This window comes from Neophocaena asiaeorientalis, unplaced genomic scaffold, assembly GCF_003031525.2.
Source record: "Neophocaena asiaeorientalis asiaeorientalis breed wild unplaced genomic scaffold, Neophocaena_asiaeorientalis_V1.1 scaffold230, whole genome shotgun sequence".
Classification (NCBI taxonomy): domain Eukaryota; kingdom Metazoa; phylum Chordata; class Mammalia; order Artiodactyla; family Phocoenidae; genus Neophocaena; species Neophocaena asiaeorientalis.
In genome coordinates, this window is record NW_020175186.1 from 443707 (window position 1) to 459007 (window position 15301).

The following is a 15301-nucleotide window of genomic DNA, read 5'->3' on the forward strand; positions in this document are numbered from 1 at the left end:
GAAATCTCCGCCCAAGAACCGTTTCTCTGCGTACTGGACTGCCTCCAAGGGCCCAGGAAAGAGGGCTAGCCCCCAGAACTTTGCCCTCCTGGGGCGCAGATCCTACTGGACCCCCGAGACCCGTCCCTTGAAGCCGCAGGCTGAGCCCTCTTTTGTGGTTGGAGCTGTTCCAGGAAACCCCCTTCCCGAGTCCGCTAGCGACTCCCCTGAGTCTGCAGCCGCGATTTTCCTTCCCGAATGCTGCTTCCCCAGCGGTCTAGCCCCTCTCCGCGTTGAGCCCCGGAGCTGGGTGGTGCTGGGGCAATGCCTAGCCCTCCCCAGCGTGGCCCGCTCACCGGCAGGACACGGTAATTTCAATCTTGGTGGCCGGGACGCTGCGCTCAGAGGCTCCGCTGAGCGACATGGCTGGTCGGCTGGCCGGAGCTGCGGCAGGCTGCGAGACGGGGGCCGCCGGAGCTGCTAGGGGCGGCGGCGGGGTCGGCCCATGTGCCGCCGCGGCGCTGGCGGCGAAGGCTGCACTCCCTCCAGCCCTGCGCGCACTCTTGCTGCTCGCGCCTTCACTGTGGCCGGCGGCGCAGCGGCTCCAGATGGCAACACAGCCCCGCCCGGCCCTGCGGGTGGCCCCCACTCCATTGGAGCAGCCTCGAGCAGGCCAAAAACCTTACACAGATTCGAACTCCAACCCACAAGGTGGGAGAGTCCTCCCAGCGCGTTTCCCCGGGGCCAAACCCAGTGCCCCCCCACATCCCCGCGAGCTGTCCCCGAAGCTGAAGGGTTCCAGATACCTGGTGGGCGTTGGGGTCGATTCCTCTTCTTGAGCAGCTCGCTCAATCTGCTTCTCCTCCTTCCCACTCCCGTCCTCCCTCCCTCACTCTCTGAAGAGTTACACATTTGCGTGACCTTGGGCAAGTTACTTAACGTCTCTGTGGCTCAGTCAGTTCATTAGTAGAATGGCCATTAATAGCACCTACTCGGGGTGTTGTAAAATTTCATAGAGAATAATCCACAGAAAGGACTTAGCACAGGGGATTGTACACAGTAAATACTCAAGAAATGTTCACCGGCATTATTTCCTTCTTGGCATTCACACTGATGACCTCTTTTGTGTTTAGAGTCAGAGGTCAGTAAATGGTGGCTGTTACAGCACTGTGCAAAACCTTTTGTCCATGTCCTTGAACCTGCATGATTTCATGGTGTTAAGAGATGCAGACACACTCTGTGAGGATGCAACTCACTCCAGGTCACACAGTAGGTTGTCAGCCAGGTCCATCCTCCCCACATCACCTACTACCTCCAAAGCCCTGGAAGCCAATCCCTCACTGAACGAACGCAGGGGCTGCAGGTCACCTGTACCAGTCTGCTAAACTTGTTAAAAATGAAGATTCTCCCCACACCCTTCCCAGCTAAATGAAACTCAGCAACTTCAAGTCTGAATTTCAGGCAGCCCTGGAAATCTGCATGGATAAACAGGCTCCCTAGGGGTGACTAGGGCCCACTCAGGCCTGAGGACCACTGCTCCCACCTTAAGAGCCTGTGACTACATGTCCCCGTCTCACTGGAGACTCTCATGGCTCAGGAGTTAAGGGGAACACCCAAGTCTCCAGTTCCCTTCCTGCTTCATCTGTACCCCTCCCCCCAGCAAAAAGAAGGACAAGGAGAACCTTCTAAATAACTCCACAAAGACAGGAGCCAAATGATAATGCGATAGAGTAGCTGTTCAAAAAGGCTTTGATTTCATTTTGTGATCTGTGTCAAAACTGCCTCATTCTCAGCGCGGGTGACCCCTCCTCCCCAGGAGACGAGAATGGAAAGTGGGGGTCTTTTGTGAAGTCTCGGCCTCCACAAGGCCCCAGGGAAACCCCACATAGTTCTGAGAGTTGACAGGAATCCTGGCAAAGACTAAGGTGGGTGGGAGGCAGTGACAAGTAGGGTGGCGGACACCAGTCAGGAAGCTGGGGTTGGGGAGAACCCCGTCCTTGGCCCTGCTCAGCCTTGGGGCTGCCATGTGCATGATGGAGAAGGGGAGATTTCCCCCCACCTTGAAGCACCCCTTGGCTGGGCATGGCTTTGATTCCGCTTAGGGCTCAGGTGAGAGAGGAGCAGGAAGCTGTCATGAGCTGGCTGCCTCATAAGGTGCTGCTGCTGGTGCCCCGGAGTCCAACACCACGGACAAACTGCTCCAGCAGGCCGATGGCACCAGAGGGACTGGGGGCTGCTGCCCGAAGCCCCACTGTGCTGCTGTAGGCAGCCAAGAAGGCTGAGCGCACCTCCTGTAGCCGAGTCTCCCGTTCACTCAGGGCTGTAAGCCTGTGGAGGGAGGGAGGGAAAGAGAGAATTAATGCATTACCCTGGGGCAGGATCCAACATTCTCATCCTGACGCCACACTGCCTATCCTTCTGCATTCCTCAGTAGAAGGCCAGCATCTGCCCCGTGGCCATACTACCCTTGTGGTTCAGGCCCCAAATGTTTGGTCCTGTTCCTCTCTTAAACTCTCTCTCAGCTCTCAGGCTGCTGTTCCTACCTGGAGAGGCCAGAGTCCTCACCTTCAGTCACTGCAGTTCCCAGGTAAACAGCTAGGAAGGTGCTGGCTTTTCCAGCAGGACTTCTTTTCTCATTCTACCTGCTTTTCCTTCCCTGGCCTCTACAGGCACTTATCACAAGTCAAGAAGGGGAACAACAAGTGTGAATTCCACATAAGGCTGTCTGATGACTTGAAGAGTCTTTAATAGAAAAGGCCTGAGATACCAGCCACGCCCAACCTCTGGACTCAACCTCTGAAGTCTAGGGGTAGGAGGGACACAGAATTAGAGGAAAGGTCACAGACCCACATGAGATGAGCCCTCACATTCCCATCTACCTAAGCACAAAGACCAGCCCTGACCACTAACTCACTCCAAAATTTCCCCTAAGAGACCAATCACTGGGTAACCCCTCCTGCAAATTTGTTAGAAGCAGCAGCAATATCCCCAGTTCCCAGGCCCAAATGACTTGCACCTAGGGCCTGGGGTAGCAATGGAGATACGAGGCTAAGTGAGCGTCCAGGGGTAAGTACGGGGAGAACAGACCCAGGGAAAACAGATTGGTGGGAGTGGGGTGTGTGTGTGAGAGAGTGAGAGAGTGAGAGTGAGAGAGAGAAGCAGCAGCAGCAGCAGAAACAGGTTGTAGGGCGAAGGAAAGTCAAATAGCTCTAGCAGCAGCACTAAGAAAATGGGGCTGACACTGGATTCTTGCAATACCGTGAACAACTCCGAAGTCTCTCTTGGCATGTGGGGGAGATACGTGGCCCCAGATTTTCTTTACTTCCTAATTAGGTTTTACATAGGCTGGAGACTATGTGTGCTTCTTTAGCTTTTCCTGAGAGCATATAACCAGGAGAAATAGAGATAGTAGTTCATATTCACAGGGAATATCTAAAGGTCCGTATGTATGCATTCTCATTGCCCCCTATTTTTAGGAGGCAGAAAGGGGAGAGATCACAACTTATTTAGAAACAAGATAACTGGAGCCCAGAGAGAGTATGTGATCCGCTTGAGGACATATGGCAGGCAGAGACTGGAGCTACCATAGTGCCATTCCCTCTCAAGAGATGAGCTAGCAGGCTAGAGAAGTCAAGGCTGATATCCCAAGACAGAGCTGGTAAACATATTGGTTTTTTTTTTTTTTTGGCCATGCAGCATGCAGGATCTTAGTTCCCCAACCAGGGATCGAACCCGTACCCCCCTGAAGTGGAAGTGCAGAGTCTTAACCACTGGACCGCCAGGGAAGTCCCCAGAGCTAGTAAACATAACAGCTAGGATTTGGATTAAATTTCTCTGACACCAAAGCCAAAGCAGTGAACCCACATACTATGTGACCTCACCAGGAATCAACCCTGACCCTAGGCCCATCCTGCAATGTTGGAGGCCATGGGATCACGGAGAACCTAGCCCTCCTCTGGGAACCACCCCTAACCTGAGGGTTGGCTGGGAGCACAGAGAGCTACTCAAGGCATAAATTGTAGGATCTGGGGCTAGAGCTGCCCGTTTCAGTGGCTAATACCAGGTAAGTGAGGGGTGCTATTAAAGCAGGGGCAGAGATGTCTGCTTCCTCCAGAGGTAGCTCTTAGGCTCTCTGGCTGAAGTAGGAAGAGCCTACAGAAAGGTTCAGACAACTATTTCTTTAATCCTCAAAAATCTAAGAGATCTTGTTTCTGACTTAAGGGTCTGGCTATAGAGAAGGCTGTACCAGGCCCTAGTGGCCTCTAAAGTCCTTGGGCTACTCCCTAGCTGCGGGGCCAGGGCCTGTGAGCACCATCTAGGAATCCCAAGGTCTGGCCCCTGCTTGCCCTCAGCAGGAATCCTTCTCAACTCCCAAGGGCAACTTGCCTCCAACCTGTCAGCCCTGGAGGGTATGAACTGGATTCTGGTGGTGGTGATGAACACCCAGCACCCGGTGGGGAGGTGAAGGCCCTTAGGCAGCCACAGACTAGAAGCAGATCCTGCTCCCCAGGCCACCGGAGGCTCTCCCCGCCTGACATCCGTGGAACAGCAGCGCAGGCAGGGGGCAGGCGGCAGCCAGAGAGGCAGCTGCTCTGCTAGAACTGCAAGTCCAGCATTGGAGCTTTGGAGGGAGAGGATTTTACAGGCTTGGGCTTTGGATGGGCATCCCTGTCCACTTTTCTTTCCTGACCAGAGACAAAAGCAGATGACAAAAGGGGGGAGGGGACAGCAAGGAACCCTCGGTTCTGCTTGGGAGCACAGCCCTCGGGCTAACCCGTTCTGGCTCTGGTCTCCACCATACACCTACTTTCACTACTCCACTGTTCTGCTTTCAAAGGGTTCTCATGTCAGGCAAAGCCTTGGACAGAAATAGAATCTTTTATAGCTAGAGTCCAGCCAGCTTTCCCTAAGGGTGTGTGCCCCAAGAGACCCATGGATGGGCTTTAGAGGCCGGGGAGAGTGAACACACTCCAACGCACTTTCTGAGCAGTCCATCAGGCCCCCTTCATACCTCAGGGTCCAGGAGCAGTGAGGTATACTTAACTGAGACACTCGGGAGGGGCAGGGAGCCCAGGCCAGCTCCCTGGGGCCTGCTGCTGCCTCATTCCTAGCCAGCACTCAGTGGCTCACCAGCTTTAAAATGTCTTCTCAAGCAAGACACTTACAGACAATTGTTAGGGAGCTCATCCGGGAAGCTGAAAGGGAGAGAGGAGTCTGTGTGCAGGACAGCCCGTTCCTGAATACTGCCACAGCCTGTTACCATCTGCCAGCTGCCAAAGTCTGTGGAGAGAGAGGATCCGGGCAGGGGATGGTCCACTGATCTGGGGCAGAGAGGAGAGAGAGGGGAGATGATGTAGTCAGTCATATGCCTGACAGGGGAGGCCCTGGAGGAGTGGGGCGGGGAGGCTACGGTGGCCCTGGGACCGGGCCACAAGGGTCTGTTGGTAGAGCAGCTGTAAAGTCAACCATTTTCTCCAAAAGTACAAAAACAGCTGGACAGGTTATGACCAAGAAAGAAGAGTAAAAACCACAAGGCAGGGACTTCCCTGGTGGCGCAGTGGTTAAGAATCTGCCTGCCAATGCAGGGGACACGGGTTCGAGCCCTGGTCTGGGAGGATCCCACATGCCACGGAGCAGCTGGGCCCATGCACCGCAGCTGCTGAGCCTGAGCTCTGGAGCCCACGAGCCACAGCTGCTGGGCCTGCATGCCTGGGGCCTGTGCTCCGCAGCGAGAGAGGCCACTGCAATAAGAAGCCCGAGCACCGCAATGAAGAGTAGCCCCCGCTCGCCGCAACTAGAGAAAGCCTGCGCACAGCAACAAAGACCCAATGCAGCCAAAAGTAAATAAATAAAATAAAATAAATTTATTTAAAAAAAAAAAAGACCATAAGGCAGGCTCAGCTGTGAGGACAACGCATCATGCAAAGACTTACAGGAGCAAAAGAACAAGAGCAAAGCATGGTGACAAAGGTGAGCCAGCAACCAAAGCCTGGGATCAGGGCATGCCTGCTCTGGTTGACAAAGCAAGTCAAATCTCAACAGCACCAAAAGGAGGGGAGCAAGGCTGAATGCCCCAGGAACCAGGGAGGCAGGATCACCCCACACTCCCTGGCATGCAGGGTGGCAGTGCAGAACCCAGACCACTGAGGTCCTATGTTAGAGATGGGAGAACAAGCCTCTTGGGGACGGTGCGGGCGGTGACCTAGATGGAAGAGGAAGGTGACGGGAGCCCTGAGCCCTGCCCTCTTCCTCTGCAGCACCTTCCAGGAGCCAAAGTTCGTATTCACAAGCATCAACCCAGCAAACTCACTGGCTATGCCCAGGAGGAAGGAATGAATCAGGCAGCCAACTTGACAACTTCATCAGGCCTTTTTCAAGCAGAAGTTTGGGGGGTGCGGGGAGAGGAAAGCTGTATTGGGAATCTACCACCACCTCCCCACTCACAGCCCAGCCTTCTCTGCTGTCTCTGGACAGTAGCCCAGCTGGTGGGGGAGGAAGGGAGGAGATAGGGAAACATCAAACAAGGCCCTTCCATCAGCTACCCCAGGTCCCAATCCCCAGAGGTGCATCATCTTTGATGCTTGACCCTTTGTTCTTTAATTCAAGAATAGCAGAAGGTGCTCCTGTAGGGACCCAGAAACAGAGCAGAAGCATGAAGAGTGGTACAGGGGGTGGGATACTGAAAAATTAATTGACCTTGGCCCACCCAGTTAGCTGGAGTCAAGGGCTCCTAGACTGAGGTGACAGTCCCCATGGGTCCCCAGGCCAGCCTTATCCTCAAGTAGTTGCCAAGCTGAGTGCAGCTCTGGCCAGCAATGCATCTCTGCTGATCATAAATCATCTCCTTTTCTTTTTTTTTCTTTTTTTCTTTTTTTTTGCGGTACGCAGGCTTCTCACTGTTGTGGCCTCTCCCGTTGCAGAGCAGAGTCTCCAGACGCGCAGGCTCAGCGGCCATGACTCACAGGCCCAGCCACTCCACAGCATGTGGGATCCTCCCAGACCGGGGAACGAACCTGTGTTCCCTGCATCAGCAGGTGGACTCCCAACCACTGTGCCACCAGGGAAGCCCTCATCTCCTTCTTAGAGGAAGGAAAATGGCAGCCCAGACAGGTAAGGACACTCACCCAAGGTTCCACGGCTACAGAGTGCAAGAATAGATTTTTAAAGCCAAGATTGATTACAGATTTGCTGTACAACAGAACCACCTTGAGACCAAGGAAAACAGCTAGCTTTCTACGTTAAAGCCGCCATGAATTGGACCCACCCTGCAACATAGAGACTTGCCATATTCATTGCTCCTGCTCTGCTCTGGAAGGTGTATGACAGCAGCACTGGGGATGAGGACAGGTCATGGTCTGCTACCTGGTGGAAGCCCTAGTGACTGACAAAGCAGGGCTTCCTTCTTCCTACGTGGAGAAACTTGGTAGGGTTCAGGCCAGACACTGTATCTCTGGTCTTAACTGTCTGTAAATCAGAGACGGCTGCCTACGTGCAAGAGCAAGCTACACGCCACCGTGCGGCTGCCGGCCCTGCGCTTCCCCTGGGTCATGCCGGAGTCTTCAGTCAAGGCAACCCCTCGAGGGCAGCCTGGCTCCACACATCTCACCTCTTGCTCCAACTTTAAGGTAAGGCAGAGTTTCTTTTCCAGTTTTCGGGAAAATCATTGCTAAACAGCAGGGTGTTGAGGGAATGAAAGTAATGTGAAGTAGAGGAGGCTGGGTAGGATGAGGGACTTATGGGGCAGGGAACATGGGGGTTTCTTATGCTCCTAACTCCACTCCCCAGGGCTATCAGAGACTCACACTTCCAATGGGAAAATGACAGATGGAATATGGTTACAGAGAGGTTCCCAGCACGGGCTCTTGGTCTCCTAGGCTAGTCCCTTGCCTGTACTTCCCGTGTGCAGCAGGTAGCACCCCCAGGCAAGAGCCATGCTTGAAGCAGCCCGGGGACAGCTGTAGTATGGAGTAGGCAGCACAGACAGCAACAGGGCGCATGATCCCAGGGGTCACAAAGGAATCTCAGCAAGCAGCCAACCATCTTTTGCATCTTTTTCAAGAGTGAGCACACAGGCTCCTAATGAATCTCCGTATTTGAGGCTTTTGTCACGGAAAGGGTTGCAAAGCAACCGTTGCGTTCCTGGGTTTGAGAGCAAGGGGCTGTGCTAAGCAAAGAGGTCCTCGTAAGTGCACATCTGGAGTAGCTGGCTAGAGGGGGCACCTAAAGATGACAGGGAACAGTCACGAGAAGGAAGCACCTGCACCTGCCGAGTGAAAGAAGGAAGGAAAACTTTCAGGTTAGCCTCAGTACACAGGTAACGCAACCAGCCTTAATAAAACCCCATGCTCTTCTGCCCTATACCCTTACTCGAGTGCAAACACAGCATCTACCTCCACCGATCTATCTACAGGACTGGAGGGCACACGGGGCCAAGCCGCCCTCAAACTGGACAACTGTGGAGCTGACAGTGCTTCCAAGGTCATACATCCACATCCCCAGGGCCCAGACCTCTGCCCAGGAGGCTGGCTTCTTGGCAACATTTCACTCCCTTAGATGGGTATGGCCTAAGCCGCTGTTCACAGCACCAACAGAGCTAAATGGCCCCACCCTGCCCCACACCTGCCAGACCCCTGCTGTGGGCCAGCTCAGGCAAGTGTGTTTTAGCTGGTCCTTTTGGAAGGGGGTACAGGAGTACCCACACAAGCAGAGCTGGCCCAAGCCACACAGCTGAGGCGAGGAGAAAGGGGTCTGGCCTGAGGTACCTGATCTGGCCTTTTACCTAGCTGCCCAGTGCCCTGACACAGCCCATAGTCCTTCAGAAATGAGACTGATAAGGAGGGGTCTTAACCACAACTACAGTTTACTGAGCATTTCCAGTACTCATGGAAAGGATGAGTATTACTATGTGCCAGGTATTTTGCTCCATTATCTCACTTAAACCCAAACTTATGGAGACCAGGATCATTACTCCCACTTTAAAGACGGGATAAAAAAGACTGAGCTCAGAAGGGAAGTGTTTTTTCCAAGTCACACAGCTAGAAGTGGCAAAGCTGGGATTGAAACCCAGTCTGACCAAAACCCATGCTAGCCGCATAGTACACCCATCTTCCTTCCTGATAAGAGATGGTGGAGGCCTCAGGGATTGGCTCGGGGATGGACACTTCCAACTTCCAACTGGAATAAAGCACGGAGTTTCTGATCTATGGTTGGAAAAGAGGCCTTCACGTGGTCCCTGGATGTGAGAAAGGAAGCACATGGAGTAGCTAGCCAGCATTAGGGAAGCTGGCCAGAAGACAAAGCTAGCATGTAGAAAGAGGCAAGGAGAAAGAACCATAGGGAAATGGAGTTGGAACCTTGAGGAAGCTGTGCCTGAAGGCTGCATTTTTCCAACGTAAACCAACCGTTTTCCTTTATTGTTTAAACTCTTTTGAGATGGATTTTCTGTTACTTGCATCTAAAAGCACCTGATCTGACAGCTCACAGAGAGGGCTTGAAGGTTCACAGCTAGGAAGGACCTGGGCAGTTAGTTGCCCATTTAAGCCTCTGATGAGAAAAAAGAAACCCAAAGCTATCAAGTGACATGTCTGAAGTCATGCAGGGAACGAACATTTGAGCCAAGACCCAGAATCCTAGCCTTTCAGAGAGCTTGAATGTCACCTAATTTGTACCTACCCCCCACCACTACCAAGCCTCCAGGTGATGGTCCCACAGCCTCTGCCCAAGTGAACGCCTCCAGGAATGGGGCCTTAGGGAAGAATCCTTCGGTTCAACAAGGGCCTGACTCCTCGGAACAAGTGACTTCAAAAACGGCTAGGACAAGATTCATCAGATTTGAAGTCATCAGTTTCCCTCAGCCTGGACTTCAGGCATTGGGGTATGTGTGTGTCAGTGTGTCTGTTTGTGCGGGTGTGTGTGTTTGTGTGAACCAGGGACCTCTGCTTTCCTGCAGCAGCCCAAGGAGAAGTCTTTTGGGGCTCTAAGTTTTCTCTTATGGGTCTCAAGCTGGCAATGCCTTTAGGCTTCTCACCGCTCATCTCTGGTCTGAAGCTGTGGCCCCACGGGAGAACACATCAAACGTTAAGACAGGAACCCTATGTGTTACAGAAAGCAATCCGGTTTCTCTGCCTCATTAAACATAGCCGGGGACAGAGCTCATTGCTCATAACAAGCAGTTAGTAGGTGGTGAAGGATGGGGAAAGAGCAGCTACCTGGGCAGCAGAGTTGGCACCTATGTTGTCACTTAGCTAAGCAACCAGGCCACTGGATGTCCCTCAGCCAAGTTCATGTGCTCTTCAGGCAGCTTGGCTTCCAGCTGGGCTCAGTGGTAGCACCATCCCTCCTCAGGCACAACAGTGCTATGCTAGCAACCCCCATCCCTAAAGACGTCTGACTCTGGAGCAGAGACCAAGACTACACACGGTGCGGGGCACTTTACTGACCAAGGCTCGGAGAGGCATGTGAGCACTGCTCCTGCCTCTTCCCAGCCCCCAGCCCTACAGGTGATGAGAGATTTAACAATGGTCCAGAAACGCAACTCAATTAGAAGCTGCTGCAGTAGCAGCTAATGATGTAAAAGGGCCACCAGTCTTGCCAGTGAAGGGTACGGGGTTGGGGCTGGATAAGAGCCAGCCCCCCACAGAACTTTCTTCTGAATCTGACACAGTTCTTAGCTTTGAACAAAGCTTCACCAATTCTTTTCACAGGGAAGTCCTACCTTGAAAGAGATATTCTTGTAGAACCTGGGAATGTGGAGCATAGGAAACCCAGAGAATTCACACTGTAAGGGGAATTTCGGCCGTCACAGATAGCTTACTAAAGGGTTTCTTTCCACACAGTTCCCTTTGCTGCACTAAAAAGCTAATTGGCTGTTGTTACCTAAGAGAAGCAGGAAAGCTAATGACAGAATCCCTCAGGCACTTTAAGATAAGAGAGACTAAATTAATTTTAATGTTAATGGAAATATGTAATTATAATTAGAACGCTCCAAATCTGAATAAACTAGTCTTTCAAATCCTCTGGCAAACAAGCAGCCAATCCAGAACCTTGTCACCTGGCCAGCCCAGCCTGGCTACAAGCAGGCACTCCCAGAATAAACCAGCAGAGCCATCAAACACCTCACAGCAGTCCACCTCACGCCTTTCCAAGGCGCCCCATTTTGGCCCATTTATTCCAGCCTCCTTCACCAGGCCCCAGCTCACAGGGCCGTGAGATCAGGAGGACACCCCCAATCCTCCTCAGCCTCCTGGACCATCCTGGACCAGCCATAAGCATCTGAGCCCCCAGTGCAGGCAGATAACCAGTGGCGAGACCGAGGGAAGTGACCACGAGATCGGAACTAGGATCTTTTGTCAGGAAGAAGGGAATATGATGAAAAGCTACGGTGTATGATGGGGTGCTGCCTCAGTGGGGGAGCTCCCAACAGCTGGACAGTTAAGACCAGGGAGGACCCAGGGGACAGGAGGAATCTTCTGGTTTCCTTCCCAGTTGTCCAGCGATGTTGCACAGGAGAAAAGGAGGCAGGGACGATGAGCAAGAGCTCCGGCCCAGAAGAGGAAGGGTCATACAATGCCACAGCAGGCCCACAGGGGCCCTGAGGAAAGCTGCAGAGACAAGCGGGGTGGCACAGAGGATGCGGATGAGCACGGCACGTGGGCTTATGTGCTCGGCACCCTCTCCGCTCAGCTGCCTCCACCAAACCCGTGGGGACAGAGGGGTTGTGGCCTTTATTTAACAGACTCAGCTACAGCGCTGACGGACATGGCAGTGCTCCGAGTTGAAGGGTTCACCTTCAGAGGTGAGCACACGGGACCCCTCTGGACAGTGCAGCTCCACTCACCTAGAGCTCCTCCGCTCAGCCTATGTGGGGAGGGTGCTCGTCCCCACCTTCCTCCATTGCTTGCTTTTGCCCAGAAAGGAAAAACCAGAGGACGGTGATGGGAGGAGAGTTCCCAAAGTTTCAGGGTTTTCTTTGTAATAAGCTTGTGACCTTTGGGTTCAGTTTCCTCCTTGGTAACATGCCTGCCACAAGGAAAGACCTGAAATTCTGGAGCAGTATCCAACAGAGCTGGGCTTGAATCTAGAGTGGACTTCAATGCTCACGATCTTTCTGCTAAATGTCTTTTCTCCCTGGAATTTATTAAGGACCTCTTAAGTCACACATTTCTTTGTTCTCTTCAGAAGGGCCAGACATTCTCAAGGCCTTAGAAAACAAAGTAATTCACAGGCCTCCTTCCCTGGCTGTATGACATGGAAGGAGTGTTATGGGGTCAGCGAGGAAATGCCTCCCCCAAATGCCAGGCCATCCCTCAGTCCTAAGCCCCTGGCCAGTGCTCAGCTTTAACCTCACCAAGGAAACATCAGTTCTGCAGCACACTCCAGCCACACCTGTCCATCATGGCTGAGCTGCTCCCTTTCCAGATGTGCAGGCCAGCGAGGGTTGCCCCAGCCGCACACATCTAGCCTAGCTCCCTACCGTCTGTCCTCTTCAGTGGAGGAACGGGAGAGCCAGAAGCACCTCGGAGGATCTAGCGCCATCTCTTTAATCAGAATGTGAGGTCCACAGGGGGGCTGAGACCTGGCAAAGGCAAGAGGGAGGGGCAGCCCCAACTCCCTGCCCATGACATCACAACTACTATACCTTCTAGATACCCATCCGCCAGGGCTCCGGGAAGGGGGAGTCTCAAACCCCTCTGCGAACCAGCTCCTGCTCTGTATCCAAACATTAACGCATCCTCCAAACAGTGCGTGAGCCTGCAAGCTTGTCGATCCCCTCTGGCCTCCTGGGTACACTGCCTGCCAGGCCGCATGCCCTGGAACCCCACTTTCTAGCCTTATTAACAGGGAAGGGCTAGCCACCCCACCATTAGGACTTTGGAGGTCCTCACCTGGGCTTGGGGACCTCCAGGGGACTGCTACCCAGCCTGAAAAAGTTGTCAGAATGGTTCGAGGACGAGGAGCTGGAGGACTTGGCTTCCACCAGTGCCTGGTGGGAAGGCAGGCGGTCCTCTGAGGGCTGCGGCCGGTTCCAGAGCACACTCTGTGGAGAGGATGAGTGGCTCTTCCTCCTGCAGTGGAAAGATAGGGCTGCTGGCTAAGGCGCCACCTCAGGCAAACCCTCTGACCACCTGTACTAAATCTCAGGGCCCACTTTTTACTTGCACTGGAAAAATGCCACATGGGAGTGGGCATACTTCAGCACTCCCTTGGGCTCAGCCACGGGCAGCGAGAGCTGAGTCTTCATAGAGGGAATGTTACGTCTGAACAAAACTGGCCTGCTGGCCTCAGTGCACATGCTGGAAAACAGATTCTTAACTAACACTTTAGTAACTGACCTTCCCTGCTAATGTTATAAAAAATATTGAGCCCTTTGTCCACGGGGAAGGTCGTCTGATTCTCAAAGGAGCTGACCCTCAACAAGCTCCCAATTCCCAATCATTATTTTGTACTCACCCCTTTTTTCTTTTTCTAAGCTGGCCCCCCACCTCCCAGGCAAATGATACAAGGGAGCACCCCCAGGAAGCCCCTTTAACACCAGCGCCCCCCTCACCCCACCCAGTCTTCCCAGCCCTGCAGCTTCCTCCTTCATCCCGCAGTGCCCCCCACCAACCAGATGGCTGGCCTCTGAGGCCCAGTAGAGACAGCAGGGCATGGAGCTCAGCTCTCAGGCCTACTGTCGGGGGCCCCTTTGTTCCTGGGGCTCCCTGGAGCTGGAGCCCTGGCTCACAGCTATTAGCAAGCTTAGTTCCAGCCTGGCCCTCACCAAGCTGCCTGAGTCTGTGCTCCTGCAGGGACCAGCTCCACGGTCTCATAGGTGAAGCTCCCGGCGGCTCCTGGGGAGCTCTCCATGACCAGAGAGAAGTCACTGCCAAGGCTGGTGGTGCTGCCACGATCCTTCCGTCCTGAAAGAAGCCAGTGCCATCAATCAGCACAATATCTTCTCCTGCTAGGGGTCCCCCACCTCTTCCACACAGAAGTTTCTAGAACAAGCAGTCCCTATGTGGTCTATAGTCAGAAAGATATACAGAGGAAATCTGCTGGGGCCCATGACTCACTCAGCATGCAGATATCTTCCACAGTGAAGCCTGCATCCCGGGCTGGCAAACTCTTCCTCCTATAAACAGAAGCCAGGACAGTGACTTCCAGATTGGGCTGAGGTCTCCCACGTCCCCTGAAAGCTGTCCACCTGGGAAAGAAGCTCCAACCTACTGGAAACTCATGGACACAGGTCCTACCTAAACTGTTGCAGAAAGGCCAGGCCCACTTCTGAGAGGCCAGCAAAGCCTGCCGCCTCCCTGTCAGTGTGGCCCTCAGAGTTCAAGTCTGGTCCAGCACACTAGGAGCTTGGATTTGGAAAGCTTGGACTTGGAAAGCAAGCAAAGACACCTACTCTCACAGGGGTCCTAAAGCAATTACCAAGCAAGACCCCTGTGTTTGCCAGGCTGGAAGCAGACTCTGCTCTGCGGTGGGCTGTGCAGACACCCCTCTGCAGCAGCACAGGGAAGGAAGCCATCAGCTCAGGCAGGAGAAGCTTCTGCCATGGCGGTGGCATGGGGAGCTGGGAGTCCCCCTATCCTTGGGCTGCCTTTTCCCTGCATCAACGAGCCCTGCTCTCCTGGTCACAAGATGAGCCTCTTCAGCCGCTGGCCCTCCCCAGGTACCCCTACCTGCCCTCAGAGGGAAGGCAGGGACAGGAAGCCAGCCTGCCAAGCATGCAGGGAAGCAGGGCAGGGATAAGGCAGCGAGCAAGACCCCCACCGCCCTAGCGCGGCCCTTTCCAGAGCACCTTGCTCCCAGTGAGAGCAGGTCTCTCCTTACCTCTGTATCTTCAGAGCAGAGAATTCCTCAGAGATGATATGCTTCAAAAAATTGAAGCAGAAGAAGAAAATCTGAGAGACCAAAAAGCAGCACACATGAGAAGATAGCAGTCTCCAGGGAGAAGAATCTAGGTGGCAGAACTCCCAGGAGAGGGCAACCAGTGACCCTGGTCAACCCCTGATGGACAGCAGCCCTGCTTTGGGGACCCTGCTGGATATTCTGGTGTAGAAACAGTACGGGCGGTAGAGAAGGCTTAGGAGGTCAGGCAGGTGTGCCTGGGCTGGGGCAAGGAAGGAAGGGCGTTTCCTTCCTGAGAACGCAAGAGGGTAAGCCAGTGATGTTTCAAACCATCTTCAAACTGAACACACATGTTCTCAAGCTACTGAAAAGGAGGAAGAGAACAGCTGCTTCTCCCTCTCAGCCTCTCCTAAGAACCCCAGGGAGAGAGGCTAACAGGGAAGGACAGCTGGGAGAGAATTTCGGGGCAAGAAGATTAATGGACACAGCA

At 53.6% G+C, this 15301-nt stretch overlaps 2 protein-coding genes across 10 annotated transcripts in view; both read right to left on the reverse strand.

Moving 5' to 3' along the window:
- CPNE9 (copine family member 9) overlaps window positions 1-1552 on the reverse strand; it is a 23758-nt gene extending 22206 nt beyond the window's left edge. For both annotated transcript variants that reach the window (XM_024764686.1, XM_024764685.1), the window contains exon 1: window positions 336-1552. In XM_024764686.1, the coding sequence (XP_024620454.1) occupies window positions 336-403 (68 nt within the window). In that variant the 5' untranslated portion in view covers window positions 404-1552. The remainder of the gene's footprint in view (window positions 1-335) is intronic.
- A 158-nt stretch (window positions 1553-1710) lies between these two features.
- Window positions 1711-15301, reverse strand: part of MTMR14 (myotubularin related protein 14) — a 43150-nt gene continuing 29559 nt past the window's right edge. For 3 of the 8 annotated variants that reach the window (XM_024764674.1, XM_024764673.1, XM_024764680.1), the window contains 6 exons: window positions 14794-14864; window positions 14031-14089; window positions 13739-13877; window positions 12864-13043; window positions 5145-5300; window positions 1711-2307 (listed from right to left, as the gene is read on the reverse strand). In XM_024764674.1, the coding sequence (XP_024620442.1) occupies window positions 2127-2307; window positions 5145-5300; window positions 12864-13043; window positions 13739-13877; window positions 14031-14089; window positions 14794-14864 (786 nt within the window). In that variant the 3' untranslated portion in view covers window positions 1711-2126. The remainder of the gene's footprint in view (window positions 2308-5144; window positions 5301-12863; window positions 13044-13738; window positions 13878-14030; window positions 14090-14793; window positions 14865-15301) is intronic. The other 5 variants (XM_024764676.1, XM_024764675.1, XM_024764679.1 and 2 more) reach the window with 4 other exon arrangements.